Genomic DNA, 26,758 nt, shown 5'->3' with positions numbered 1-26,758 from the left:
CCCAAGATATATTGATTGTGTGATTTCCTAATTCTTCCATTAATTCTATTTTTGCTTCATGTACTTTGACATTCCATTATTATGGAATACACACTTAGATTTGTTATGTTTTTCTCCTTAAATGACCATTTGCTATGGTCTGAATGTTTGTGTGTCCCCACCCTTACCCCTCCGGAAAATTCATATGTTGGAAACTTACTCCCTAAAGTGATGGTATTAGGAGGTGGGGCCTATAGGAGGCAGTTAGGTCATGAGGAGAGCCCTCATGAATGCAATTAGTGCTCTCATAAAGGAGGACAGAGCCCCTAGCTCTATCCTGTGAGAATAAAAGAAGTCTGCAACCCAGAAGAGGACCCTTACCCGACCATGCTGGTACCCTGATCTTGGATTTCCAGCCTCCAGAATTGTGAGAAATAAATTTTTTTAAAGCGATGTTGCAATGAACACTGTTTTACATCTTTGTGCACTCTGAGATTTTATTTCTGTAAGATAAAGACACGAAAAGTAAAATGTATGAATCTAGGGGCTTTATTTTAAAAGTATAGACCCTAAAAACAAAGTTTTTTCTTCAGTTCACAGCAAGCTCATAAGTACCTTGTTGATTTTTTTCAAATCTGGGGAAAAAAATGAATTCCAAAGCTCTTTTAACTTGTTGATAAATACTGTAGTGTTGTGCCATATTTAGTCTATAATCCTCCTGTGTTGGAATAAGCAGATAGTGGTGACTTTGATGATTTTGTCTTCAGCATTTAAAACCCCCTTTGGGGCCGCCTGGGTGGCTCAGTCGTTAAGCGTCTGCCTTCGGCTCAGGTCATGATCCCAGGGTCCTGGGATCGAGTCCCACATCGGGCTCCCTGCTCGCCGGGAAGCCTGCTTCTCCCTCTCCCACCCCCTCGCTTGTGTTCCTGCTCTCGCTATCTCTCTTTCTGTCAAATAAATAAATAAAATCTTAAAAAAAAAAAATAAAACCCCCTTTGGTTTCTTTTTTTTTTTAACTGAGATATGACATATAACATTATATTAGTTTCATGTGTATACTGGAATTCGATAGATGTACATATTGCAAAAATGATACCACAGTAAGTCTACTTAACATCTAATTAGATTTGTGTTTCATAAGCCACCTAGTCTGCAGTATTTTGTGATAGCAGCCCAAACAGACAGTATTGTTGTGCTACATATTTTTTTAGATAGATATTTAGATTTTTAGATATTAACTTGTGTTTTCTTTCTTTCCCCCATTTCAAGCCAGTAGCAGGTGCTTTTTGTTGGGTTGAAAAGTAGCCTGAAGTCAACATTTCTTTCTTTTTTGTAAAATCCTAAGCTAACTGGAAGATTAAAGTGACGTGCCAAAGCATGGGAGGTGAAGGATGTGTTTAATGTCAAGAGGAGAAGTGTGAGTGTATCAAGATTCTTTCAGTTAAAAGAGACAAACCCAACTCAAACTGGCTTAAGGAAAAGAGGGAATTTATTTGCTCAAACAACAGAAAAATTGGCTTTGGACATGGCTTGATCCAAGGCTAATATGATGTTAACAGAAATCTGTCTCCATTTTTCAGCTCCTTTCTTCTGTGATGGCTTTTTTCTTAAGCAGGCTCTTCATGAGTGGTTGGCAAACTTGGACACCAGCAGCACTCAGTTCCCCCCTCTCCCCAACTTAGCAACCCTAAAATAAGAGCACCTCTTTCCCAAGGAGCTCAGCACCTCTTTCCCAAGGAGCTCCAGGAAAGGTCCAGGCTTGGCTTGGTCATATGATCCATTCATTTCTGAAAAAATCACTGTGGCTCTGATAGGCCAGACCTGGCTTCTGCATCCAGTCTGGGAGCCAGAGGGTGCAATCAGCCCCTTGAAAAAAGCTGGGTTTGCTTTGTTTTGAACCAAACACAGGGACATGGGTACTAGGCAAACATGCTTCTGAGGGAAGACAAAGGGGAGAAGAAAGAGACAGAGGTCAAGAAATCAGGTATCTGAAAATCAGAAGGAGTAAGGGCCTGCTCAGTGCTTGGTGGCAACACTTTGAGATGGCAAGACCTAAGAGGAATGCGTCCTCAGTCCAGGGAGAAAGTCTTCCCAGCTCAACAAACTTCATCACCATGTCCCAAGTGTGGGATGGACACAGAACTACTGCACTATTCAGACTGGAATAGTTGATGTCTCAGCAGTGATAAGTGTAGACAGATGACAAATGACTGGAGGGGGCTTTCTAATGTTTGAACCATGGACTTCTGCACAACCCTAGGGTAACCCAGTAACCAGTAGATTTCCTATCAACAAGGTAAAAGGGATCTAGTTAATTGATTTTTTAAGTGCTACAGAGGGGACAAGATACAGCCTGTTTGGGGAAATTTCCCTGGGTGCTCAATTCCCAAAAGGTTCCCAGTAAAATCAAGGGGTGACATCATCTAGTTTAGCAATCAGTGAAACTACCACGTAGCAGGATAGCAGAAAGCTTGACAGTGAGAGAGAAATGATGGAAGATTGTACACAAACAGCTCAATAACTTACATACTTTTCTCCCCAACAAAATATATAATATTTATAGGTTGTTTCTAAGCAGGACTACCTTTTATGGTTGCTTGCATTCCACATCCAGAAGAAGCAAACCATAGATTCAGCTGCTCGTGCCTGAGCCAAGAAATCATGCAACTGGGACAAGCTATTTTTATTTCCTTCACACTAGCCAGGACAGAAGTAGTCCTCGATTTTGAAGTCAAAGAACCTAGGTTTGAAACCCAGATTCAACATTACTAGTTACTGATCCTTGGGTAAGTTATTTCCCTTTCGATGCATGGTTTTCTGGTCTATAAGATAACACCTCCACTTCACCTCAGGAGGAGGATTAAGGTGACATATGGAAAAACACATAGCATGAATTTAATATTAGTTTCCTTCTCCAAACTCTTATTGAATGCCACTGTTTCTTAACCACAATATTTTAAAATATATGTACTGCCTTTCATAGGGTAGTTGATACGCTTCAGTTAGAATGTCAGGTTATCGTGGTATGTGAGAAGTTCCTGTTATCTAAGGCCTAAGTTCAAGCAGCATTATTTGTCAGAGCAACAAACTTGGAAACTATCTAAATGAACATCAACAAGGGAGGACACACACACACACACACACACACACACACTCTACAGCCACTAAAAATGCAGAAGACTTATATTTACTGACAGAAAGATTGCCATCATAAAGTAAAAAAGGAAGTAGTGGCAGGCATGTAGAATATGATCTTGCTTTTGTTAAAGCTGAACAGGATATATATACACACGATATACATATATTGTAAATACAGCAATATATCTGCAAGAAACCTAATAAACTGTTAATAGTGGTAATTTCTGGAAGGTGGGTTGAGGGGGGATTTTTAATTTCCTATATCCCCCCCTTTTTTTTTAATTTTACAGACATGTTACTGTAAAAAAACAAAAAAATTCCTTTGCCCCAGTTTAGGGTTATGGTAACTTCCTTCTCCACAACAGCACTTAGGACAAGAAAAAGTTACTGATGACCCTGAAACAGCAGAAATGAGGTAAAGTGCTAAGAATGGTGTGTGTGAGTGGGGGTGACATTGCAGTAGGAGTCCACTCTGCTACTAACGACATTAGTAAAATATGAGGTACTTAAAAGCTTTCTTAGATACATGGATTATTTTTCCCCTAGAGCAATTTATTATGCAAATTGGAAAGGATTTTCTTTGATTGGTTCTTCAACTGCATTTGCATTTTGCCACAGAGAACAAAGCAATGTAAAAGAATGAGTTTTTAAAATTTATTTAAGAAAATACTTGAATTGTCTAAGACAACCAAATTAAATATTTAAACATGAAAAGATTGCCAGAGTCAGGACACAGCATTTATTTTACTGACTTGCTCTGACAGATAATAGGAATTGATTTAATAGTGACGAAATACAATGGCAGTATTTACTAAAGGGCCATATAACATGGCCGCTTGGGGATAACTGCATCTACAATGAGATCAAATCCTTGAGTCCATTCCTTTTAGCAGAAATAATTAAAACCATCTTGGCAGAACCAAGTCTTTGTAAAACATACCAAATATACGGCTTCAAGATAGCTGAGAACCCAAAAGCTTGAAGAGGCCTCCAGAGAGTTCTCTTGGGATCAACTGGGTGCTTGCATCATCCTGGTCTTCTTTGCATTGGTATCAACATTGGAGCACTAGGAATTCGGTAGTAAAGGCTCTTCAGTCCACAAAGGGTCTTGAGTAGTAAAGGTCTTAGGTCTTGAATCCTAAGGAGGTCAATGAAACTGGCATATTATACAGTCAAATACTTACCAATAAAACAACCACATCTACTTATAAGGGCTGGAAGAATTTCACTGAAATAATCCTGGCAGATAGGTGGCTAGGTCTCTCAGATACAGTTTCATAATTTTCCTTTGTAACCTAGCCCCAAATTTAATTATGATAATTCAATTCACATGTAAAGCAATGTGCCAGGTCTCTAAGGGAAATGAGAAAGCCACATTCCTTGCATTCAGGAGTTTATAATTTAGTGATAGGGAGGTGTTTATTAATAAGAACTGCAGCAACTAATATTTGAATGCTTTCTATGAGCCAGGCACTTCCCATGCTTTCTCGTTTAAACCAACAATAACCCTATGACATGGGTACTGTTAACCCCATTCTACAGGTAAAAAAAACAAGGCTCACAGAGGCTAGGTGATTTATCAAGGGTCACACAGCGAGTATTTTGGAATGGAGATTTGAATCCAGGCAGTCTACTCGCCTCAAGTAAGTTCTATTACAAAGGTATAAACCAAAGAGAAAGCACAAAAAATTAGTTGTGTTTCAAATACGAGAGGGATTAGGGAAAACTGCGAGGAGGAGGTGGTGCAGTCACAGCCAAGACAAGGAGCAGGTGTAGTGCAAGAATGGAGACTAGCTGGTTTGGCTGTATAAGGTGAAAAGATACAGCAGTGGGTAAAAAGACAGAAGAGAGAGACTGAAGCCAGATCATGAAGCTATACTAAAGAAGTTTGCACTTCATCCTGTAGAGTGGGAATGAGAGGAACTCAAAGAAATGATATGCTTTCTTTTGTGTTAAGATTATTTTGGTAGAAATTAGTTGGAGTAGATGGAGATTAGTTGAAGGAAGTCCGGTTCAGACGCTGTAGAACATGAATAGCTGTTTGAGGTCAACTGTCCAAGGACCTTCTGTCACAGACATTTCTTCCTGTGTTGGGTATTCTGCTATTGTGTGACTTTGGGAAAGGCAGTCTACTTTTCTGAGGCCTTGATTTCCTCATCTGGAAAATGGAAACACTGGATGTGTTCTTTTAGATTTCATCCAGCTCTAAAATCTTCGGAGTCTTATGAAAAATCTCTTCTTGAAATTTAATCTTGGGTGGTCTCAGTCTGTGCGTGGGATTGGGGCTGAATTGCAGAAAACTTGAATGTGCTTGAAAATATCCCATTGTTTTCTCCTCCTGGGAAAAGAACCAAAACTCTAAAAAAAATAATACAGCATTATGCTATCTTTGATACCATTTATAAATACCTACTTTTATTTTGTTGCTGGGTAACTGTGACCCAGAAGAGTTGACTTTGCGTAAGAGGAACCCAGTCTTCCAGTCTTGGGTGTTTTTTCCTATAATCTCCTCAGACAGTGGTTAGAAAAGAGTTAGTGGAAGACTAAGTCAAAATGAGGTGTCTTTGGACTCATGTTATTGTGGGGTTTTTTTTTGGCTCCAATGTGGGGCTTGAACTCACGACCTCGAGATCAAGAATTGTATGCTCTACCGACTGAGCCAGCCAGGCACCCTCACATTATTGTTTTTAAAGTTAGTCTGGGGGCGCCTGGGTGGCTCAGATGGTTAACCGTCTGCCTTCAGCTCAGGTCATGATCCCAGGGTTCTGGGATTGAGCCCCACGTCGGGCTCCCTGCTCAGTGGGAAGCCTGCTTCTCCCTCTCCCACTTCCCCTGCTTGTGTTCCCTTCTCTTGCTGTGTCTCTGTCAAATAAATAAATAAAATCTTTAAAAAAATAAAATAAAGTTAATCTGTTTTTTCGTGAGGTATTACCAAAGAGAAGGAAAAGTGTTTTCTCTCACTCTCTTAGAAGTTGTGTAAGTCTACCATTACAAATTTCCAATTGACCTTTCAGAAATATTTATAGAACTCTTCAAATATCTCTCATCTGTGTTATATATCAGTGTAGGTTTGGATGGTATGAAAATAGGGTGATCAGCTCATCCCTTTTGCCTGGAATTTTCCTAGTAAGAGCACTGAAAAGTTCATGTCCCAGGAAACCCCTCAGTCTCAGGCAAATGGGGATGATTGGTCACCCTAAGAAGATAAGATGCCTTTATGATCCAGAACTCAAGAACATCCAATTCCTGTTTTGTCTTTATCTTCCAACTCCCCACAAGGTTCCCGTAAAGGCCATATAAAGGAGAAACAGCAGCAAAGGGTAAATGTGGTGCTTAATTTGATTATTAGTTATTATTTGGCTGGGCTAAATCCTGAGACCCCCCAAGAAAGCTACAGGAAAGCTGTGATGGAGCACAAGGATGAGTCTAGAGACTTAAGGCCTCTGTCTTCTCCTTCAACTCAAATTTTAAAATTTTAGCAGCTAAGATCCTTTGGCCTGCAGTGAAGTAGAAACGTAAGACTGGAGCAAAGATGAATGGTCTTAGGTCTACGTGTGAGGGAGAAAGGCAAGATGCCTGGCTTTGAGGGCCTTGGCTCAGTGGATCTCTCTCAGTTCATAAAAACATGATGCAGAAGAGAGAGAGCCACATATGTGTGGTCTTTTATTGCTGAGTGACTCTTCTTATTGGTAAACATGGCCTAATCCATATTCTGGAATATTACCGGCATCTCTTCCCAAGGAGGGAGCTGGGAGTGGAAGAGAGGGAGACCTTCTCCCTGCCTGATGCTAAAACAAAACAATACCAAGGGGCATGGCAGTGTCACTGTGTGAATATGTAAAACCTCTGTAAGAAATCAACTTCTGAAATGAATTTTTAAAATCAAAGCTTACTTCAAAGCAATAGAAGCCTTTTTAGTTTCTTTAGTAGACAATTTATTTTGATAAACTTGCTCAATAACAAAAATACAAGTGAAGAAAATTATGTTCATTTTATACAGTTTGTATTAACAATTTGTTTTGAAACTATTAATTGAAAAATGTTATAACCAATTAGAAAACAATTCTTAATAAAATTTGGGGTAATATACAGACCTTGATCACAAACTCTAAAATCTCTTGAGGTGATACAACTAGTAAGTCCTGTGTAAGGAATCCAACCTACACAGGCCATGTTTTTCCTTCATATATTTTTATCCTTCAAAAATTAGTTCTGAAAGACAGCTTACTGTTTTGAACTGTGAATGTAAATTTAATTTTTAAAAGAAGATCAAAGTGGGTTGATAAAACAGTTACTAGAGTCGGAGTAACTTGTGGCTAGTAGTCTTTTAATAAAGACAAAATAAATGCAACATGTTCTTCCCATGAAGCCCACGATGCGAAATAATAGCTAAGAGTATATCTAAAGTTAGTTTCCAATACTTTTTCAGGGTCTTTCCTCTAAATCAATAGACTGTATGTCACCAGGACTATTATTTTACTTAAAGAGATTAAACAGTGAATTCACAGAACATCAAGCAGGGATATCAAAGCTTTAGGCAAAAGGGTAAAAACCAATGAAGTGTTTTGGTCATTTAGAACATTAAAAAAAAAAAAAAAAAAAAAAAAGAGGAGCCATCCTTCAAAAACAAAACAAATGGAAGAGAAAATAGGATAAGAAGTAGAAGAGTCAGAAAAATTACATACACACATTAACAACATAGAACATGGATTACCTTTGGAAAGAATCATACTGAAATGTTTGCTTTTAATGAACTGAAGATTTTTCATGTTTACAGATGTTTAGGCATGTTCAATAGGAGCTTCCAAAAATTTCAAACTAGTTTAAGTCTTGTGCAAATAAAACCTATAAATAGTTTTCAGCAGATTTTACAATGATGTTCTTAGGTATGAGAAGAATGCACACACTCTAAAAACAACGTTAACAGACAAAAGTTTGACAAATGATTGCACCATAAAACAGTGTTTTATATACAGTTTACAAGCTATGATTTCCTGCTATAAATTAATATTGTACTACATAGTACTCATTATAGTGACCTTTTTAAAAGCAACTGCTGACAGTTGTATATCTTTTCACTTACAGGATTTATAGGATTTTATATGAATGAATCCATTTCATTGTTTGGTCTGGAAGAGTACAAAGATTTGACTTCACATACCACTTGATGGGACAGTCTCAATCCTGGGTTAGAGTGCTGACTGGTTAGAGGGAATGTTCCCCTAGCAGCCCTTTATGCACTGGGCCTCCAAGACAATGATGAAATTAAAGACAACTTAATGGTTTGGGTAATAGATACAAATAAAACCTTAAATTTTGTAATCTTATACGCAATACCACTGTAAGTGAAAGAAGTAAACAGTGGGGAAATTCTTAGCAGCTGAGAAACTTTCTCTCCCCATGCTCATGATCCAGTTAAAAATATTTTGAGAAACTATTTACAATAAAATTCATCTTTTGGAAGAGAAAAGCTCTTGGTCATATCATAAATTAATTTGAGCCATACTTTGCTAACACTTTATCTCAGTGGTATAATGGTGACAACCAAAACTTTCCTTCAAAGTGATCCATGTGACTGAGGACCAATCAAATCACAATGGGAACTGCAATCCCAAATGTCCATAGAACACGTCCAGTGGTATTTTCAGAATTAACTAGACATCATAATACTTGGGGAAAAATAGTCTCCTTCAGTCATTTCCCAAAAGGTTTCTTTGACCCTGGGAAGGAAAAGTGTGACATTCCCCCAGAACACTCAAGGAATGCACCACAGTGGTGGTTCACCTCTTACCCTGACTCCTGAGTGAGCTGAAACACTGGGGTTTTCTTTCACAATAAAATACTGCTGAATTAACAGTAAGATATATGAACGTCAAACAAGCCAGTGTGAAACACAGCAGGCCCCTCCCTTTTATACTCTGACTATCTGAGGAGGCAGCCCCGTTTCTGAAGTAATCATTTTATAATTTATAATTGAGCTTTCAAAAGAACAGTGCATTCATTTCTGTTTGTGTGAAGCATGTACTACATGGGACTCTAACTCTACTGGGACATTTGGGCTGCCGGTTTCACCAGAAAGAAGAAAAACAGCTCCATTGCCAAGAAAGAGCCTCCTGCCCCACATTTCAAACAAGAGATTATCTATAGTGTTCATCTGGAAAAACGACTAAGCACTGATATGAAAGCATGGAAACGTGGAGAAGAGAAATACTGTATTTTAAAACTGTTTGTAGATTCGAGGGTTAGCGGCAATGCTTCTTCTAGGAAAAAATGTAAAGCTGTGGGTTTAGTACAGCCCTTTAAAGTAAATGCAAAAATGTTAGCTTTTAGCAAACAAAGGCATATAGCATATAAAGAAAATATTGTATTGCTCAGGTTTTTGATAAAGGAGATGTATTAATAATGCTTACAGATGAAAAGAACATAAATTTAGTTTTTATAGCAGAGTGCAGTTAGTGTTGTAGATAGCCAAAATATTATAAATTGGTATTACTAGTGAACTTTGTATTTATGTAAAGTTGTGTGCTTGAACATAGAAAATGCATTATTCATGTAACAGACTGAGCCAGTAGAAAAAGAGAACCTCTGTACAACAGACAGTTGCCAATAATTTAAATAGTGTCAGATTCCCCAAATTATAAGGTTTTACATGATCTTACCTTCTACTATCATATACAAATAAATTAACCCTACAAAGAATTTTAGCTTAACTTAAAATTGGACCTAGAAAGGTATGGGATTATTTGTACCTATTACAAAAACCTGTTAAAATCAAGGGCTGCTACAAAGAATGAGGTAAACTGAAGACTCTCTCCACTATGCAGCCTTCAGATAAATGGCTTTTTTTTTCTATTGAGTTCTAGGTTTGCACACCACAGTGTTTTGCTAGCAAAGCATTCAGAGTTCTCTTCCAGGAACTGTTTGCATGTGTGTGTATATAAATTTACACACACATACACACACACACATATATACACACGGTATACTGCATCAGCAAAATATATATATTATATATATATTTATATAAATATAAGGAATATTTCCCCCACCCACCCACCCCCAACAACATGTTTCTTAGTGTTTGATTTTTTTGTTTTGTTTTGTACACAGAGAATAGGGAATTTCAGGATTTTTACAGACACTTTAGCAAACAAGTTTTGATCTATTGGCTTCTTGGTGTAGTAATGCAACAGCAAATCATTCTGGTGCCAAAGGCTCATACCATTACAAGGAAGCTGTGAACACTAATTTCTTAGGAGGTGAGGCCAGCCCCACATGAACTTCTCTTGTAACCCTCTGGTCCACCATGATTCATAAATACTTAGACTTCTTTTCCCCTCAATTAATCATTAGACGTTAAAAACGGAACAACAGCGTCACAAAGGGCCACATGCTTTTCAGTATAAAGCATTCTCCTTCACTAGGTTGCTATCACAGTGCAGACCTGACTGCCTGAATATGCTCAGGAGATTTAGTCAATATTGTCTGTATTTGGTTATGGAAAAGGCTCTCATTTTTTTTGTTTGTTTGTTTGTTTTGTTTTTAAATCCAAAGTGCATAGTGAGAACAAATCAAAGCATTTTTTTTTTTCCTTTTCAGCATCAGTTTCATCTAAGCATCTTCCTATGAGAGGACTACTTAGATGCCTTGCCTTTGTCCTCCCCCCTCCAAAAATAAAAAAATAAAATAAAATAAAAAATAATAAAAGAGTTGAGCAATTTAGACATTCATCAGCCCGGTAAACAAACTTTGCCAGCAAATAGAAGTCCTACTATTGTAAAGAAAATTGATAAGACAAAAAGTACATATGATGACCCAACTACTGTGTTGTTGGGTAATTTATAAGGTTGACCTCCGACTTCATTGATGTAAAATCCTATCGGAAATATTAGGGCAGCCATACAGAAAAGGATCACTGTAAAACAAACCAAAACACAACATTAGTAACATGGTTTGGTGATTAAGAAAACAATGAAAATTTGGCACAAAGGAAGTTTATAAGAAGGGTTGTGGATTGATAACATGGTCAAACCTGTTAAAACATTGACCACTTGTCAAAAGATTTACATCTTCTACAGATCACATAATATCCCCAAAGCCTAACAATTAAATATAGTAAAAGCTGGGCTAGCCTTTTATATAAGTGTTAGGATGATTTTGAATATCCGAATTAAGAAAGGGGTCCAAACCTACTAAGTGCTTATATAAACTATTCTTTTTTAAAATTTTAATTAAAAAATTTTAATTCCAGTATATTTAACAGACAGTATTATATTAGTTTCAGGTGTTTGCATAAACTATACTTGACCACTTAAAGTAGTGATTAAGGGCTTGAGCTAGAATCAGAGAGGGGCTATGTTCTGGCTCCACTACTTATTAGCTGTGCAATCTTAGGCTTCTGGTTCCCTTCTAAAAATGGGGTAAATACCAGAAGGATAAAAAAAAAAAAAAAAAAACAAACCAATGTCAAGTCCCTGGCACGGTGCCAGGTTGATAGTAAGTGCTGAATAAATGTTGCATATTATTATTATCAGTTATTATTCTGCCAATTCTCTGTTCCTCTCAGTTGGTATTAGAAGGAATTGGAGAAAAGGTACAAACATAGTACTATTTATCTTACTCTGATTTATTTATTTATTTTTAAAGATTTTATTTATTTATTTGAGAGAGAGAGAACGAGAGAGAGGGGGGAGGGTCAGAGGGAGAAACAGACTCCCTGCCGAGCAGGGAGCCCGATGCGGGACTCGATCCAGGGACTCCAGGATCATGACCTGAGCCGAAGGCAGTCGCTTAACCAACTGAGCCACCCAGGCGCCCTATCTTACTCTGATTTAAAATCACTTAGTGGAAAGAACCTCAGGCTTCTGAGATGATTAGTAAACTGTCAGAGTGGTTCTCTCTCATCATGGACAATGTTAGGAAAAAAATAAAATCTCTCTCAGGTTTTCTGAGTACACAGGTTAAAATGGGGCAGGGGGGGGCTTCTTTGCGTTTTGTATACAAACACAATGAAATGTATTATTTGCTAAAATGTTTCTAGAAAGGTGTCAGCAATCCCAGCATCTGGGTAGAATTCCACAGTCCTCTGTTTCAGTGAAGAGCTTGTGCCCCTGGGCTACCAAAGAAACACTCTTCCTAGTGAACACAAATTACCCATTGATAGGCTAGCTTTTCCAAGAGAATATTTTATGCTTTTTGAAAGCACATTGGTCAAATGTTCATAGTCCTTCAAATTTCTTTGGAGGCAGAAACGTTTCTTCAGTGTAATGTAAAGACAGGTTACTATACTCACTGCATGTGAAGGGGTGAAGCTTTCCATTATTAACTGAATGAGAAACTTCTTCCGAGTTAAACACATCCCCAAGAATACAGACAAAGTCCTGGATAAACATAGCAGCTGACACTTGTCCTAAATTATTTTTGTGTTAATCAGTCAACAAATTTAATAGGAGTGTCCTTAGAAAGCCAATTAGGAATCTCTTTCTGAAGAAATACCTCCAGGGTAATATCCAAGGTATTAAAAAGTAACATTTTCTTAATACATTGGTTCACAGAACACATCAGCATTCTTGTTTGCTTTGCACCACCTAGATGGATTATCTTATATTATACAGACAGCCTACTTCATTTTGGGCCAATGACCACATCAAATAATGTTACATCAGTGAATTTGGATTCTTTCAGGTGCCTACTACAGAACAAATGAAAAATTCAGATTTTAAGTATTAGATCTTTTGGCCTTTCTGTTGTACAGTCAGCAGTAAAAGACTATTAGTGCTGCCAAAGCCCACTTATCCGTGTTACCTGCCACCAATTTCTAACAGTTCTTATGCCTTAATATGGTTTGGTAAGTAAAATGAAACCGTAATCTAAGCAGCTATACATAATCTAACAGAAAAACAACGGGATAAAGCTATTGCTTTAAAAGCAATTTGTTTCTTAATGTTGACTCATCTAATCTCAAGAAACAGATAATTTAGAAGTGCTTTAGAGATATGCAGATATTACAATTGTTTATTCTGTTAATTAATGTGCCAACTTCATTCCTATCTTTTTCTACTTTCTATTGTAAAATAAAAATCTATCCTTCATAATGGAGTAATCATTTAATGATTATATTTAAAGTAGAGTTTAATTTTTTACAAGAGTTAAATGCTTTCCAAATTAGTTAGGAAAAGCTTAATCAAATACTAAGGAAGCAGTAAACTCCTATTTGATCTAATCCTGGTTTTTAATTGAAAGAGCTAGGTTCTCTATACTTCTGGGAAGATTTAATGTAAGTGGATGAGTTTTCTTTCAAGCTATTGGGACCTGTGAGGTTACTTTAGATCTTAAAATATTATTAATGCTGATAATATCTACCAACTTTTGACAATTAAATTTTGGATCCTAAATAAGCCTATAAAGACCTCACTTCCTATCTTCCATGGCACAGATTTCTCGATGGTAAGAGTCAGATATTGAGTTTACTGGGGGATGAGAATGTAAATTACAGTGGCAGAGTTAAGGATAAGGGTCAGACTTGAAAAAAAAAGACACATCTTTGTTACCCTTGCCCCCACAGGCAGGCTGCATCACGTGTGACTCTCCTCTGAGAGAGCTCCCCACTGTGTAAACCTATTAGAAAATGTTACCCTGACATTTTTACCAGAACTACAGTTTAAGAGGAATAGAAATACATACAGTAGAAATAAAGTACATTTTCAAAGGCTGAATGGAAATACCAGGGGGACCTAAATCCCTCTCAGGACTGCCACCCTAGTGGACTAGCTCTGGTAACAAAAACAATGTATTTAGGGGCGCCTGGGTGGCTCAGTCATTAAGTGTCTGCCTTTGGCTCAGGTCATGATCCCAGGGTCCTGGGATAGAGTCCCGCATCGGGCTCCCTGCTCAGCGGGAAGCCTGCTTCTCCCTCTCTTACTCCCCCTGCTTGTGTTCCCTCTCTCACTGTCTCTCTGTCAAATAAATAAAAATAAAATCTTAAAAAAACAAAAAACAAAAACCAACGTATTTAAGGCAGCTGAGAAGAGTAATGCAGCCCACCCTATGCTTACTTAGATGACATTAACTACAAGTATATTGTTGAGCTAAAAAACCAAGGTACAGAATAGTATAAATAGAATATATATTCATAGAACATTCATACATATACATATATGTTTCTATGCATAAGACACCTCTGGTAAGAAATCCCAGAAACTCTTAACAATGGTTGCTTCCAGCAAAGAGGTTTTGAATGGCTAGGTGATGGAGCCACACACGAGACCTACTTTTCACTTGATGACCCTTTCCTAAGCTTTGAATTATGTATCATATGCACATATTATTTTTAGAAGTTATTATTTTAAATTTTTTTTAAAATAAAGGAAAAACACATTACATTTGGAGGTAGCTACATATACTTAAATATCTGTTGAAAGGAAATGAAAAACAAAATAACCCTCGTTCCTTCTATTTATTGGGTGGCAAGAACCAAAGACTCACATAGCATTTCAATGCTTTCTTTGACTCATCCTAAACTAGTGTTACTATTCAATTATATTTTAGATCTTTGGTATTCAGAGCATATGCGTTCCCAAATGTTAACTAAATCCAGAAACTAAATCCTCCTACTTTGACTTTATTTTACTCCTTAAAGAATGAATTCTATCTGGATAATTGTTATCTGTGAGTAAAGATTCTCTTTAAATTCTTCATCAATTAATTTAGCAGCACTGTCTCCACAACTGCCTGTGGACCCTACTACTCAGAAAAGAATGGTCTCAGGAGGTCTGTTTGTTTCACATTTCTTAACAAGAATGGAGAAGACTTTTTTAGTCAAAGTCAACTTGATCTAAATTTTAAAATTAAGGGAGATGTATAGACAGAAATAAAACAGACCCAGAAACATATACATTAAAGAGTTTCACAGAGAGATAGGGAGGAACTGAGACTCATGAACTAATATCCCTATCTTATGGTCTTTAAGGATAAACTGAGCTTTAACATTAATAGGGATTCATGGGATTATGCCTTACCCCTACCATACAAGTTCTAAATGAAAATATCAAGTGAAAGTAAGCCGTGTTATAATATTCACTTTTATGCAAACTTGATATAATTATAAGGCATTGAATTAGAAGTTAAATCCCATGGTATTTGGCATAAGGATTGTTATCCTGTTCTTTAGAGCAAAGTTTCTCAAGAGGGCCCTATTGCCACTTTGGGCCTGATAAGTCTTTGTTGTGGGGAGCTGTCCTTTGCATTTGTAGGATGTTTTGCCATTATCCCTGGCCTCTACTCAAGATGCCAGTAAGATCTCCTTAGCTGTGACAATAAAAAATGTTTCCAGCCATTGACAAATATCCCCTGGGTGGGGACAAAATTGCTTTAGAGAGAAAGAAGCAAGAAAACAAAATTACAGAAATATCTTTCCTTTGCGCATTTTTGCTGCTTTTAACTTGGGAAAAGCCCCTGATGTGTTGGGAAATTAAGCCAATTTTGTAGAGTACAAGAGAATGTATAATATGTATCATACCCTGGGGCATAGCTTAATGGAGTATGAAATGTTGATAAATAACTATTAAACAACCAAATGTGTTGGTTTTTTCAATGGTCACACAACTCACAGTAGAAACTCAAAATTAATGATATTAAAAAGCAAATCACCACCTTAATCTAATTTATATTTCTATACATTTTCTTCTAGATTTACCTTTATTTGGTAGAGGATACCAATACTTTCAAGAAGAGTAAAAGACTCAGGTTAGTGATAGCTCTGAGCCCACAGACCTGAAACGCTTATGTCACAATGTGAGCAAAAATAAAATTCATTAAAATAGCATTTCATACAAAGCAATTAAGGTTTTGGATGTCTTGGTCTTGTGGTGAGAATTCTGAAGAACTGATGGGACTGTGCAGAGTCTATATGACGGCCACAGCAAGTGGTGCTCTTTGATGATTATGGAGTCCTTATGACTGATTCTTGATATCTTCATTAAAATACCAGTGTGCACGCCTTCTAGACAAATTTAGTAAGCACAGGTTACTTACTTCCAGTGAATGCTATCCATCGAGCATATTTTGTAGCTTCTCTCCGCCAGTGGGAAGCCACCAGCAAACCACATGTGACAGTCAATGAAATGATTCCCATGATGATAAAAAACAGTGTGGTGACCCACTCTGGGGGAAGCCGAGGTGGGATGCACGTCCGGTCTCGTCCATGGATTGTTTGACACTGTCGCACGAGGCCCACAGTGAGTGCTCCTGGGGAGATGCAAAAGGTGGGAGTATTTTAGTGGGTTTGGCATTCCCAAGGAATATCCCCCACCAACACCGCTTTAGTCCTTAAGTCTTATTTCTGTGTAGGTCACTCAGGCATTTAATTCCACTGAGTCTCATGATTCAGCATTCCGTTGTAGTTCACAATGTAGTCATACTTAACATACAAAGTGAACTTAAAAAAAACTCGCAAAAACCACAAACACAGTTCTTTCAGTCATTCATTAAACAAATACTTTTCTGAGTACTTGTATCAGGCAATGTTCTGGGCTCCAGGGAAATAACTATGAACAGGACAGATGAGGCTCCTGGTCTTGCTGAGCTTACATACTAGCCGAAAGACCTGGAACTTTTCTATTCTCAGATCCAAGACTTACCGCATATTATTTGATTTTGGATGAGGAGAAAAACACTTTTCAGGAATCTGAAGACAAACTTGAAATATGTCTAGTCATAATATATAGATAAAATTAAATAACGGATTAAGTATTAGAACGAATATATTTTATTAAAGTTAAAAGGCCTAAGAATAGGGGCACCTTGGTGGCTCGGTTGGTTAAGTGTCAGACTCTTGGTTTCGGCTCAGGTCATGATCTCAGGGTCCTGGGAATGAGCCCCATGTTGGGCTCCGTACTCAGCATGGAGTCTGGTTGAGATTCTCTCTCTCCCTCTCCCTCTGCTCCTCCCCCCGCTTGCGAACTCTCTCTCTAAAATAAATAAACAAGTAAAATCTAAAAAAAAGGCCTAAGAATATTATAATATAAACACTTCCATTAAATTCAAGAAAATGTTGGGAAAACTAGTAGGTTCCTCCTCGTGGTAAGTTCAACAATTTCTGTGCAATGCACAAGTGTTCAGATTGCTAAACCATTACTAGCATGCTTCAGCAGAAAAGCATAAAGGCATTAGTGGTAATTTTTCAAATGCCCCCTCTCCCATTTAAATAACATGATGGTGATTTTTGTAAAACATCAGGTGCTATTTTCACATAAACATGTTCTTATGTCAAACCCAGGGAACCCCTCTATCAAATTTGGGGTGAATTAATTTACAGAAAACTAGATACGGTGAAAATACTTACTTTATTCTCTTCCCCATTAAGAACAATTAAAACGTTACTTTTGAGTGAAAAAGAGCAACTGCAAATGGGAACACTGTTGCCTAAAACGTAAGAAATTTCTGGAACATAACAGATTTCTGCATTTTTTTTAAGTCCTAATTATTTTCTCAGTTTGAACAAAAATAATGACAACACCAACAACAAAAAGACATTAACCTCAAAATCACAGCACTTGCACAAACAAGTGCCTTTTTTGAGGACAGTCAGTAAAATTCCGATGAGAGGCGTTTTGGGAAGCTGCCTTGGTGGGAGCAGACAGCAGAGCTGGATGTGTGTATACAGATGTATGTGTGGGTAGGTGGGGCTGCTGGAGGTAGGGGGCTCTCCTGCAACCTGAGTTTTGCCATTGATACACTTTTAGAAACAAAGCAATGTGTTCAAAGAAAATGAAGCAAAAGATCAGTTCTCTCAAAACTCTCCCCCTCTAATGCTAATTCTGACTCTTTTGGTTGACTGGAAGAAGAAGAGTACTCAAAGAGTACCCTTTTCTCTCAAATCATCCAATAATTAGGTCCATCTTGTGATCTCCGCAAAGGTGCAAACAGCATTATAACTGTAGGATCATCTCTGGCAGGATGGAGGCGGATGGGGGTTTGGAGGGGAATAGAAAGTGAGCAAACCTTCATAATAATGCCACACACTATCCCTCTTTCTAGCTGCTGCTTGGAGCTCAGTGACTTAGTAGGTCGAAGAAAAGTAAATCAGTTCAAAGTTTTGACACTTAATTGCCAATCTTAAAATTATCATAGTAAAAAAAAAATCATAGTAATTGCTTGAACCAGAGAAAGCAAAGGGTAGGGGTGAATTGAATAATTGTTTTTAAATTAAAACACTAAAAAGTTTCCTTGAAAAGAAAACTTGGGGGACAGAGGGTGTCTAATTATGATAAAGCATTTTATTATAATTTTGGAAATAAGGTATTCACAGCAGTGCTCAAGAATGAACAGGAAATTACTCTTGATCATTCAGCAAAAGACTTTTTTTTTTTTTAAAGATTTTAATTATTTATTTGACAGAGAGACAGCGAGAGAGGGAACACAAGCAGGGGGAGTGGGAGAGGGAGAAGTAGGCTTCCCATGGAGCAGGGAGCCCATCAGCAAAAGACTTCTAACAAATTACCCTCTATAGTCCCTATCCCATTTATAAAACTGTAATTGCTATAAAAATAGACAACAGGCAATGAAAGATCCTCTGAAAAATGCAATATTGTGGATTCTGATTACAGTAGTAACTTTCTTTACAACTTAATTTAAAATACAAAGAAAGTTTTATTGGTAACTGTATATAACTAATGGACTTAGATTTACATTTGACAATTACTTTTTGCTAGCAAATATGTAAAATTGTAGGTTCAGTAAATCATAACTAAAATATCTCTCCTTCAAAATATTTCTGAGTATCTTATGTTACCTCTTACTTTCCATTTATGGACATGGCCAAGAGCTAGTTAGGGCTCAAATTTAACATAACCTCCTCTGCCTGTAGATTGTTAAGCTTTCTGAGTGGGATTGTTCCTGCTTCCCCTCCTGACTGGCATACCACACCAGGTGAATAGAAATAGAACAAGAAAATGAAAATGAAAATGAGAGCTATCACTTCCACAAAGCAAATGGAAATAACCTGACAGATGTTCAGTTTTAAAAGAAGAATTATGTTCCTGTAATTACAAAAGTCCTTATTACCACAAATCGAGACCAAATATTCTGCAGCTACATTCTGGAAGAAAAGAAAGCTAAAGCTAGCTGATAGCCGTAAGATATGCTGTATATAAGAAAATCAATTCACAAAATTGTGAATTATTGAATGTCTTTGTGCCCAGCATTGTTATGGTGGTCGGGATTCCAAAAACTAATACTCTGTCACACTTTCAGTGAAAACAGACTTTCCTTAAATAAATCATACAGGCGAGTACAAAGAGTCAACACTGTTGAAGTTCTTTTTCATGAGTAAGACTCTAGGTCAACATAGTTTATATCATAGTCACATATTTTCCATAAGCTGTCTGGGGAAAGGGATCTGCAAAAGTACCTGCGCTGCTACTATTACATCTTGTAAATTCAGGTACTGTTAGTACCCAAACTCACACCGGTCTTTAAATCTCATCCTCTACCTCAAAGAATTATCTCCTACTTGTAGATTCAAATCCACCTCTTATGTTGACTAGCCAAGATTTTTTATATCCTCCAAATTCCCTGGACACATCACACACAATCGTGTACTTGATTTTAAGGTAACTTTTTTTTTTTTTTTTTTTTTTTACCTCAAACAGAAAATGGGTTTTTTAGGAAGGAACTGACCCTTCTACTTCATTGGTAACCCCCAGGATGGCCTACAGCGGTGGGCACAAAGCATGAATTAATAAGCAACTGGTGAACTTAAAAGAATGAAAAACAACCTAAATTTAAAATCAGATAGCATTAAATAGCTTCTTCTACAGGCCTTGTCTTGGTGTAATTTCCTAAAGCACACTAATTAATAATTAGGCACAAGCTCAGCCATTCACTGATTTTTGTTTTGTTTTATCCAACAGGTCTTTTGCTGCTGTAAGGGGCCTGTAGTTCCATTTCTCAAACAGCCAATCCATCTTTACCCTGCAGCTGTTTCCTAGGTAACCAATCCAGCCAAATAAAAGACTTGCACACAATAGGAAAAAGGAAACCAAACTAGGAACTACATACAGCATCCCACATGCCTCTCAGAAGCTCACCTGTGTATCATTACACACAAAAGGAAGTCATAATGAGTCTTATCCTGTTGAGTGGGGTATCTTAACTAAAGAGGCTTTTGACTCTCATCATCTATAGATCCAGACACTGCTGAAAAGAGTTAACAGAGCCAGTCTGAGCATGTCTGTTGCCACAATGAGGATGATTATAAGGCATGTCATCATTACAAATAAAAGCTGTGCCACAGAAAATCGGAAACACAGGGCTTGTAAAGCAGACACACAAGCCCAACAGAGTCTGTCAGAGCTAATCATGTCCAGTAAGCGCTGGCCAACCTGGCTACAGAGAGCAGTGGGATGACACGGCTTCTGATGAGAGGTCAGGTGTTAGTAGTATACAGGATCCTGTGTATATGAAAATTCACTTTTCCCCTGCTGTTTTCATGATTTTATGTCTTTGTTTTTTGACTATGATTTGTCTGTGGGTGGATTACTTAAAATCTATCCTACTTGGAATTCGTTGAGATTCTTCAATGTGCAGATTTAAATTTTTCATCAAATTTGGGGAGAGTTGAGTCATTATTTCTTCAGATATTCTTTCAACCCCTTTCTTTCTCTTTTCTCCTTCTGGGACTCCCATTATGTAAGTGCTGGAAGACCTGATAATGTTTGATTGGTCTCTCAATTGCTCTTTTCATTTTTTATTGTTTTTCTGCTTCTCAGGTTAAATCATTTCAATTGACTTGTCTTCGAATTTGCTGAGTCTTCTACCAATTTGTCATTTCTGTTATTGCTCAGGAATTTCTATTTTCTTTATATAATTTCCATCTTTTTATTAGATATTCTCTATGTGATGAGACATTGTTTTCTTACTTTAAGTCTGTATATATGGTTTCCTTTATTTTTTGGAACATACTTATAAGAGCTGATTTAAACTCTTTGTCTAATAAGCCCAATGTCTGGGCTTCCTGAGGGGCAGTGTCTATTGACTGCTTTTATTTTTCTTGTGTGTAGGCCATACCTCCCTGTTTCTTTGTGTGTCTTTTAATTTTTAGTCGAAGATTGAAAATGTAAAATATTACAATGTGACAACTATGGAAATCAAATCCTCCTGTCCCTAGGGTTTGCTGTTGTTACTGTTTTTGTTTTTTTAAAGATTTTATTTATTTATTTGACAGAGAGAGAAACACAGCGAGAGAGGGAACACAAACAGGGGCAGAGGGAGAGGGAGAACCAGGCTTCCTGCAGAGCAGGGAGCCCGATGCGGGGCTCGATCCCAGGACCCCGGGATCATGACCTGAGCCAAAGGCAGACGCTTGACGACTGAGCCACCCAGGCGCCCCTGTTGTTACTGTTTGTTTACTGACTTTCCTGGAATAGCTCTGTAAAGTTTGGATCATTGTTGTGTGTGGCCTCTGAAGTCTCTGTTCCATTAGCTTAGTAGTCAGCTAATGGCTGGAATGAGATTTTTTTTTAAAGATTTTATTTCTTTATTTGACAGACATAGAGAGAGAGCACAGATAGGCAGAGCAGCAGGCAGAGGGAGAGGGAGAAACAGGCTCCCCACAGAGCAGGGAGCCCTATGTGGGGCTTGATCCCAGGACCCTGGGATCATGACCTGAGCCGAAGGCACCGCTTAACCAACTGAGCCACCCAGGAGCCCCTAAAGACTTTTTTTATTATGTATTTGAGAGAGAGAGAGAAAGAGCACGAGAAGGGGGAGGGGCAAAGGGAGAGGGAGAAACAGACTCCCCACTAAGCAGGGAGCCGGATGTTGGGCTTGATCCCAGGACTCCAGAATCATGACCTGAGCTGAAGGCAGATGCTTAACTGACTGAGCTACCCAGGCACCCCTGGAATAAGATTTCTTTAAATGCCTTGAATCAGTGTGTCTCTCAGCCTTTGCTGTCTGTGTCTGTTGTGGTACATTTTCAATGCTCCAACAGGCAATTAACAACTCTGCCTTAGTACTCACTTCCTGCTTGCACAGAGCCTCAAATTTAGCTAGAGGCAACAGATTAAGACCCATCCTGCGGGGTGCCTGGGTGGCTCAGTCGTTAAGCGTCTGCCTCTGGCTCAGGTCATGATCCCAGGGTCCTGGGATCGAGCCCCACATCCGGCTCCCTGCTCAGTGGGAAGCCTGCTTCTCCCTCTCCCACTCCCCCTGCTTGTGTACTCTCTCTTGCTGTGTCTCTCTCTGTCAAATAAATAAAATCTTAAAAAAAAAAAACACCTATCCTGGATATGTGAAAAGCCCTAAATATGTGTAGAGCCTTCTAGATTCCTAGGAATATGTTGGAGTTTTTCAAAGACTCCTTTGGACATCCTGTTCCCCAGTTTTTCCTTTATGTTTTTTAGTTAGCCTTTTGTTAATGTCAAACAACCTCCGGTACCCGCAATTTTTAAAAAATTTATTTATTTATTTGAGAAAGAGCACGTGAATGGGGGGGAGGTTGGGGAGGGATAGAGGGAGAGGGACAAGCAGATTCCCCACTGAGCAGGGAACCCAACATGAGGCTTGATCCCAGGACCCTGAGATCATGACCCAGGCCCAAGGCAGACGCCCAACTGACTGAGCAACCCAGGTGCCCCACGTACCTGCAATGTTAAACAACTAGTGCTGATTGCTTTTAACAAATGTCCTGGGGGTGAGACAGAGCAAGCTCTCAATCTGGTCCAATAAAGGTAAGGCCTGAGGAGATTCTCAGTGAGCTGACATATCAAATGGTAGCAATTCTCTGAGGATGGGGCTTTAAGGAGCACCAGACCCTTTTGCCATCTCAAGTGGTTGCTGAGCTGCTGGTTTACACTGCTACCAAACTTGCAAGGCTACTGGCTTTCAAGGCTACTATGTAGCTGAGAGGGGGTGTGTGATTAGCACAATTTAAACTGCCACAAAGCTTGCTGTTCTTGCCAAGATTTGGGTGATTTTCTTTTTTTTTTTTTTTAAAGATTTTATTTATTTATTTGAGAGAGAGAATGAGATAGAGAGAGCATGAGAGTGGGGAGGGTCAGGGGGAGAAACAGACTCCCCGCTGAGCAGGGAGCCTGATGAAGGACTCGATCCCGGGACTCCAGGATCATGACCTGAGCCGAAGGCAGTCACTTAATCAACTGAGCCACCCAGGCGCCCGATTCGGGTGATTTTCTTAATAAATGCTCCTTGGATTGCTGTGAGCCTTAGTTAATTTCCGGAGTTCTGAGAAAGTTGATCTGACAATTTTTGCCAGTATTCTTATTGCATTTATGGAGGAGCAGATTTTCAGAAGTCCCTGGTCCATTATCACAGGAGTTAAACCCAACAAGTCACAATTTGAATCTCAGCTTTGGACACACTTGAGCAAGTCCCTTAATTTTCCTAAACTTGCTTCAGCAGAAAAGTAATATGACTTAACATTTAGGTTTCTGTGAGAATTAAATTAGATGATGAGATAATACTTGTAAGCAACTGCAACTGTAAGCACTAAATAACTATTACATGTCTTCAGGGAAGTAAGTGAGATTTTTGTTTTAGTTAAAAAATACATACACAGGGCAGTAGTAGACAAAATAATTTAACACAATAGTACACTCATGAAACTCATATTCCAAAATAAAAAGGTTGACATCTGATGGTTGCCATGGCTGCTAGTCATAAAAAGTACTCAGGACATCACTTTCTGCCCAACTGCTTTAGTGTATCATTCAGGTTGAAGATGAAGCATAAGGCAAGTTCAGACTTGCTGAAACAAAAGCTCTGGGGACAGATTTTATAGGAATAGCAAGCTGGAAACATTGAGATTGAGAATGCTAATAGAATGAAATCACAAAATGTTTTGTTAGATAGCAAGTAAATAGAGAACAATCATTAATCTTTTTAGTTTGATTTTCTTTTCCTTTAAACTCCACTGGCTGTTCTATCTCTTCTTAAAATACAACTGTTACCAGCTGTTTGCAAGTAAGACTGTAGTTCAGAGGTCATCTCATTTTAAAATTGACTAAATCATACCAACACTGTCCTCTCATTGTAGTGTATTCTATCAGCCCTTGCTCCATTAACGTGGTCTTGGGTCTAATCCTATAAATACATTAAACATAAACTAGCAGTGAATTTCTATTTTAAAATCCACCTTGTCGACAAGTACAATATGGTACCAGAATCTGTCCTATTACAATCCCAATCAATGAAGCCCTTAATATATAATGCATGAAGTCATTAAGGAAAAGCTAACCACAATGTTTAAACTGTCTATACAGTGTATGAAAAATATGTGGAAGAGTATTTATCACATGGCTAGGAGTGGCCTACTTTGGTTGAATAGGATTGGAGGGTGGAGTGGGGTTGAGAACCCTTGTACTTTTCACTGTCTTATCTGAGTGTAGATTAAGTCATACAATTCTGCCCTTTAAAAAAATGTGCATTCACTTTATTTATTTAAGAGAGGGAGGGGGAGGGGCAGAGGGAGAGAATCTTAAGCAGGCTCCATGCCCAGCGCAGAGCCCCATGTGGGGCTTGATCTCACAACCCTGAGATCGTGACCTGAGCTGAAATCAAGAGTAGGATGCTTAACCGACTGAGCCAACCAGGCGCCCCTGTGCATTTACTTTATATTTTAAAATTCTCAAATGTTTACAGAGTGTTACATATGAGATTTAAACAAAATGCACTAATTGCGCTTATACATGGAAATCTTTCAATCATGTATGAATTTAAGCACATGCTCTGGATCTAAAATAAATTAGAGAATGCCAAAGAAATTAGAATAAAGTAAATCAGGTAAAGAACGAAAATGGAACTTAAATAACTGTGTCTACATTTTCTACTCCATTTCAACTAAAGTAGCATGAGAAGCCACCGTGGAAGAATTCAGCAGATCATACTGGAATACTTATTGTTTCTTCCCTGACTGAAAAAACCCAAAACAAGTTTAACATTCATTTCACTAAATGAGTAGTCTCCATGTTTTACATGTAAAAGTGAGCTGGTTTAAGGGAGAGGAAACTGGTAAAGGGGATAAAATCAAACAAATTTGGTAGGCCAAATTGTTTTTGTGGGCAGAAAAGTGTTGCAGAATTTACAAAAGTATTTTAACAAAAGGGCTGAACATTAATAACTCTACAGCCTTCAATCACTGAAAAGGTTCATCTGTGCACAATGATCAAGAAGTAAACAAGCAATGCAGCAGAAAAGAGTGGCTCTCAATCATGCAAGATTCCTTCCCCCCTCTCATGCTCTCTATCTCATTCTATCAAATAAATAAATAAAATCTTAAAAAATAAAATAAAATAAAATCATGCAAGATTCCTGGCCAAAAAGAGCCATAAAATTAGGGAATTTAGAGCTAGAAGGGATCTCAGAGATCATCAGTCCTAATCTCCCCAAGTTAGGGTTTGAAGAATACTGAGGCCCCGAGGCTGCTAAGTCCAAGGATACAAAGTAACTAGCAGTGCCAGGACTAAAACTAAGGTTTTCAGTTAACCACCCCTGAACTATTCCTACCACAGGATGCTGACTTCTTGAACACCATTCACTAAATAAAGAACAGTATTCCTAAAAATACCATCAGAAACATTTAGATTTATATCAGAGCAGACTTAATTACAACTTTGTAAGCATAGTGACAGTGAGTCTAAGAGGAACCTTCTTCACAGGAGGTCAATCCAAAGTGGGAGACAATATTTTTGTCAGTTCAGAGGAGTGACTCCTCTGAGTTTTACTCACTCTAAAATATAGCTTCCTCCCACACCCACATTTCTCGTAAATGTTCAAGGAATATGCCACTCCCAGCTCATCCTCCTTAAAGAAATAACCCAATTTCTTAGTCTCAAGAAAAAAAGATTCCCTGTTTCCTATCTCTAAGGAACTTTTTGGTTATTTAAAGTCTACTCTCAAACATTACAATAAGCACTCATATTTGTCTTATTGGCATTGTACAGAAAATGTGCACCCCATCACCTTCTTGGAAAGGACTCTGTAGGGTATGTCATAATAAATAAATAACTTTCCTGAGGGTATAGCAAAGGTTCCATTGTATGACTTCCAGGCCTGTCAAAATAACTTTTGCCAACTAGTTGATAATCTCAATATTACATAATTCGAAATCATTTCTTCAATAAATTGTACTCCCTTAATTTACATAAGTAAAATAATTCTGATAAAAAAATCACATTCTAAATTATTTAGTCACATATCCATTGACTTAACTGGGAGATATCATATCACAGTGGTAGAATTCAGGCTCTGGATTCAGATTCCAGGCCCCACCACTTACTGGTAGTGAGATTTTAGGCAAGTTATTTAACCTCTGTGTGCCTCAGTTTCCTCAACTATAAATGAGGATAACAACAAAATGACCTCATAGTGTTGGTACAGATTATGAGAGGGAATATGCATAAAACACTTAGAACAAATGCCTGGTACAGAGTAGTAAGTTGGTAAATTTTTTTTTAAGATTTTATTTATTTATTTGAGAGAGAAAGAACATGAGTGAGAGGCGGAGGCAGAGGGAGAAGCAGACTCCCCGCTGAGCAGAGAGCCCAGTGCGGGACTCGATCCCAGGACCCTGAGATCATGACCTGAGCTGAAGGCAGATGCTTAACCGACTGAGCCACCCAGG

General features: G+C 38.1%; 1 protein-coding gene across 1 annotated transcript in view; it reads right to left on the bottom strand.

Moving 5' to 3' along the window:
- Positions 1 to 10,174: 10,174 nt before the first annotated feature.
- Positions 10,175 to 26,758, bottom strand: part of MOSMO (modulator of smoothened) — a 60,957-nt gene continuing 44,373 nt past the window's right edge. The window contains exons 2-3 of the mRNA XM_032396194.1: positions 16,150 to 16,362; positions 10,175 to 11,032 (exon numbers count right to left, since the gene is read on the bottom strand). Coding sequence (XP_032252085.1) covers positions 10,848 to 11,032; positions 16,150 to 16,362 — 398 coding nt within the window. The 3' untranslated portion in view covers positions 10,175 to 10,847. The remainder of the gene's footprint in view (positions 11,033 to 16,149; positions 16,363 to 26,758) is intronic.

The sequence above is a fragment of the Phoca vitulina genome, unplaced genomic scaffold (assembly GCF_004348235.1).
Source record: "Phoca vitulina isolate PV1807 unplaced genomic scaffold, GSC_HSeal_1.0 scaffold90, whole genome shotgun sequence".
Lineage (NCBI taxonomy): Eukaryota > Metazoa > Chordata > Mammalia > Carnivora > Phocidae > Phoca > Phoca vitulina.
This window is presented reverse-complemented; position numbering and strand designations above follow the sequence as displayed.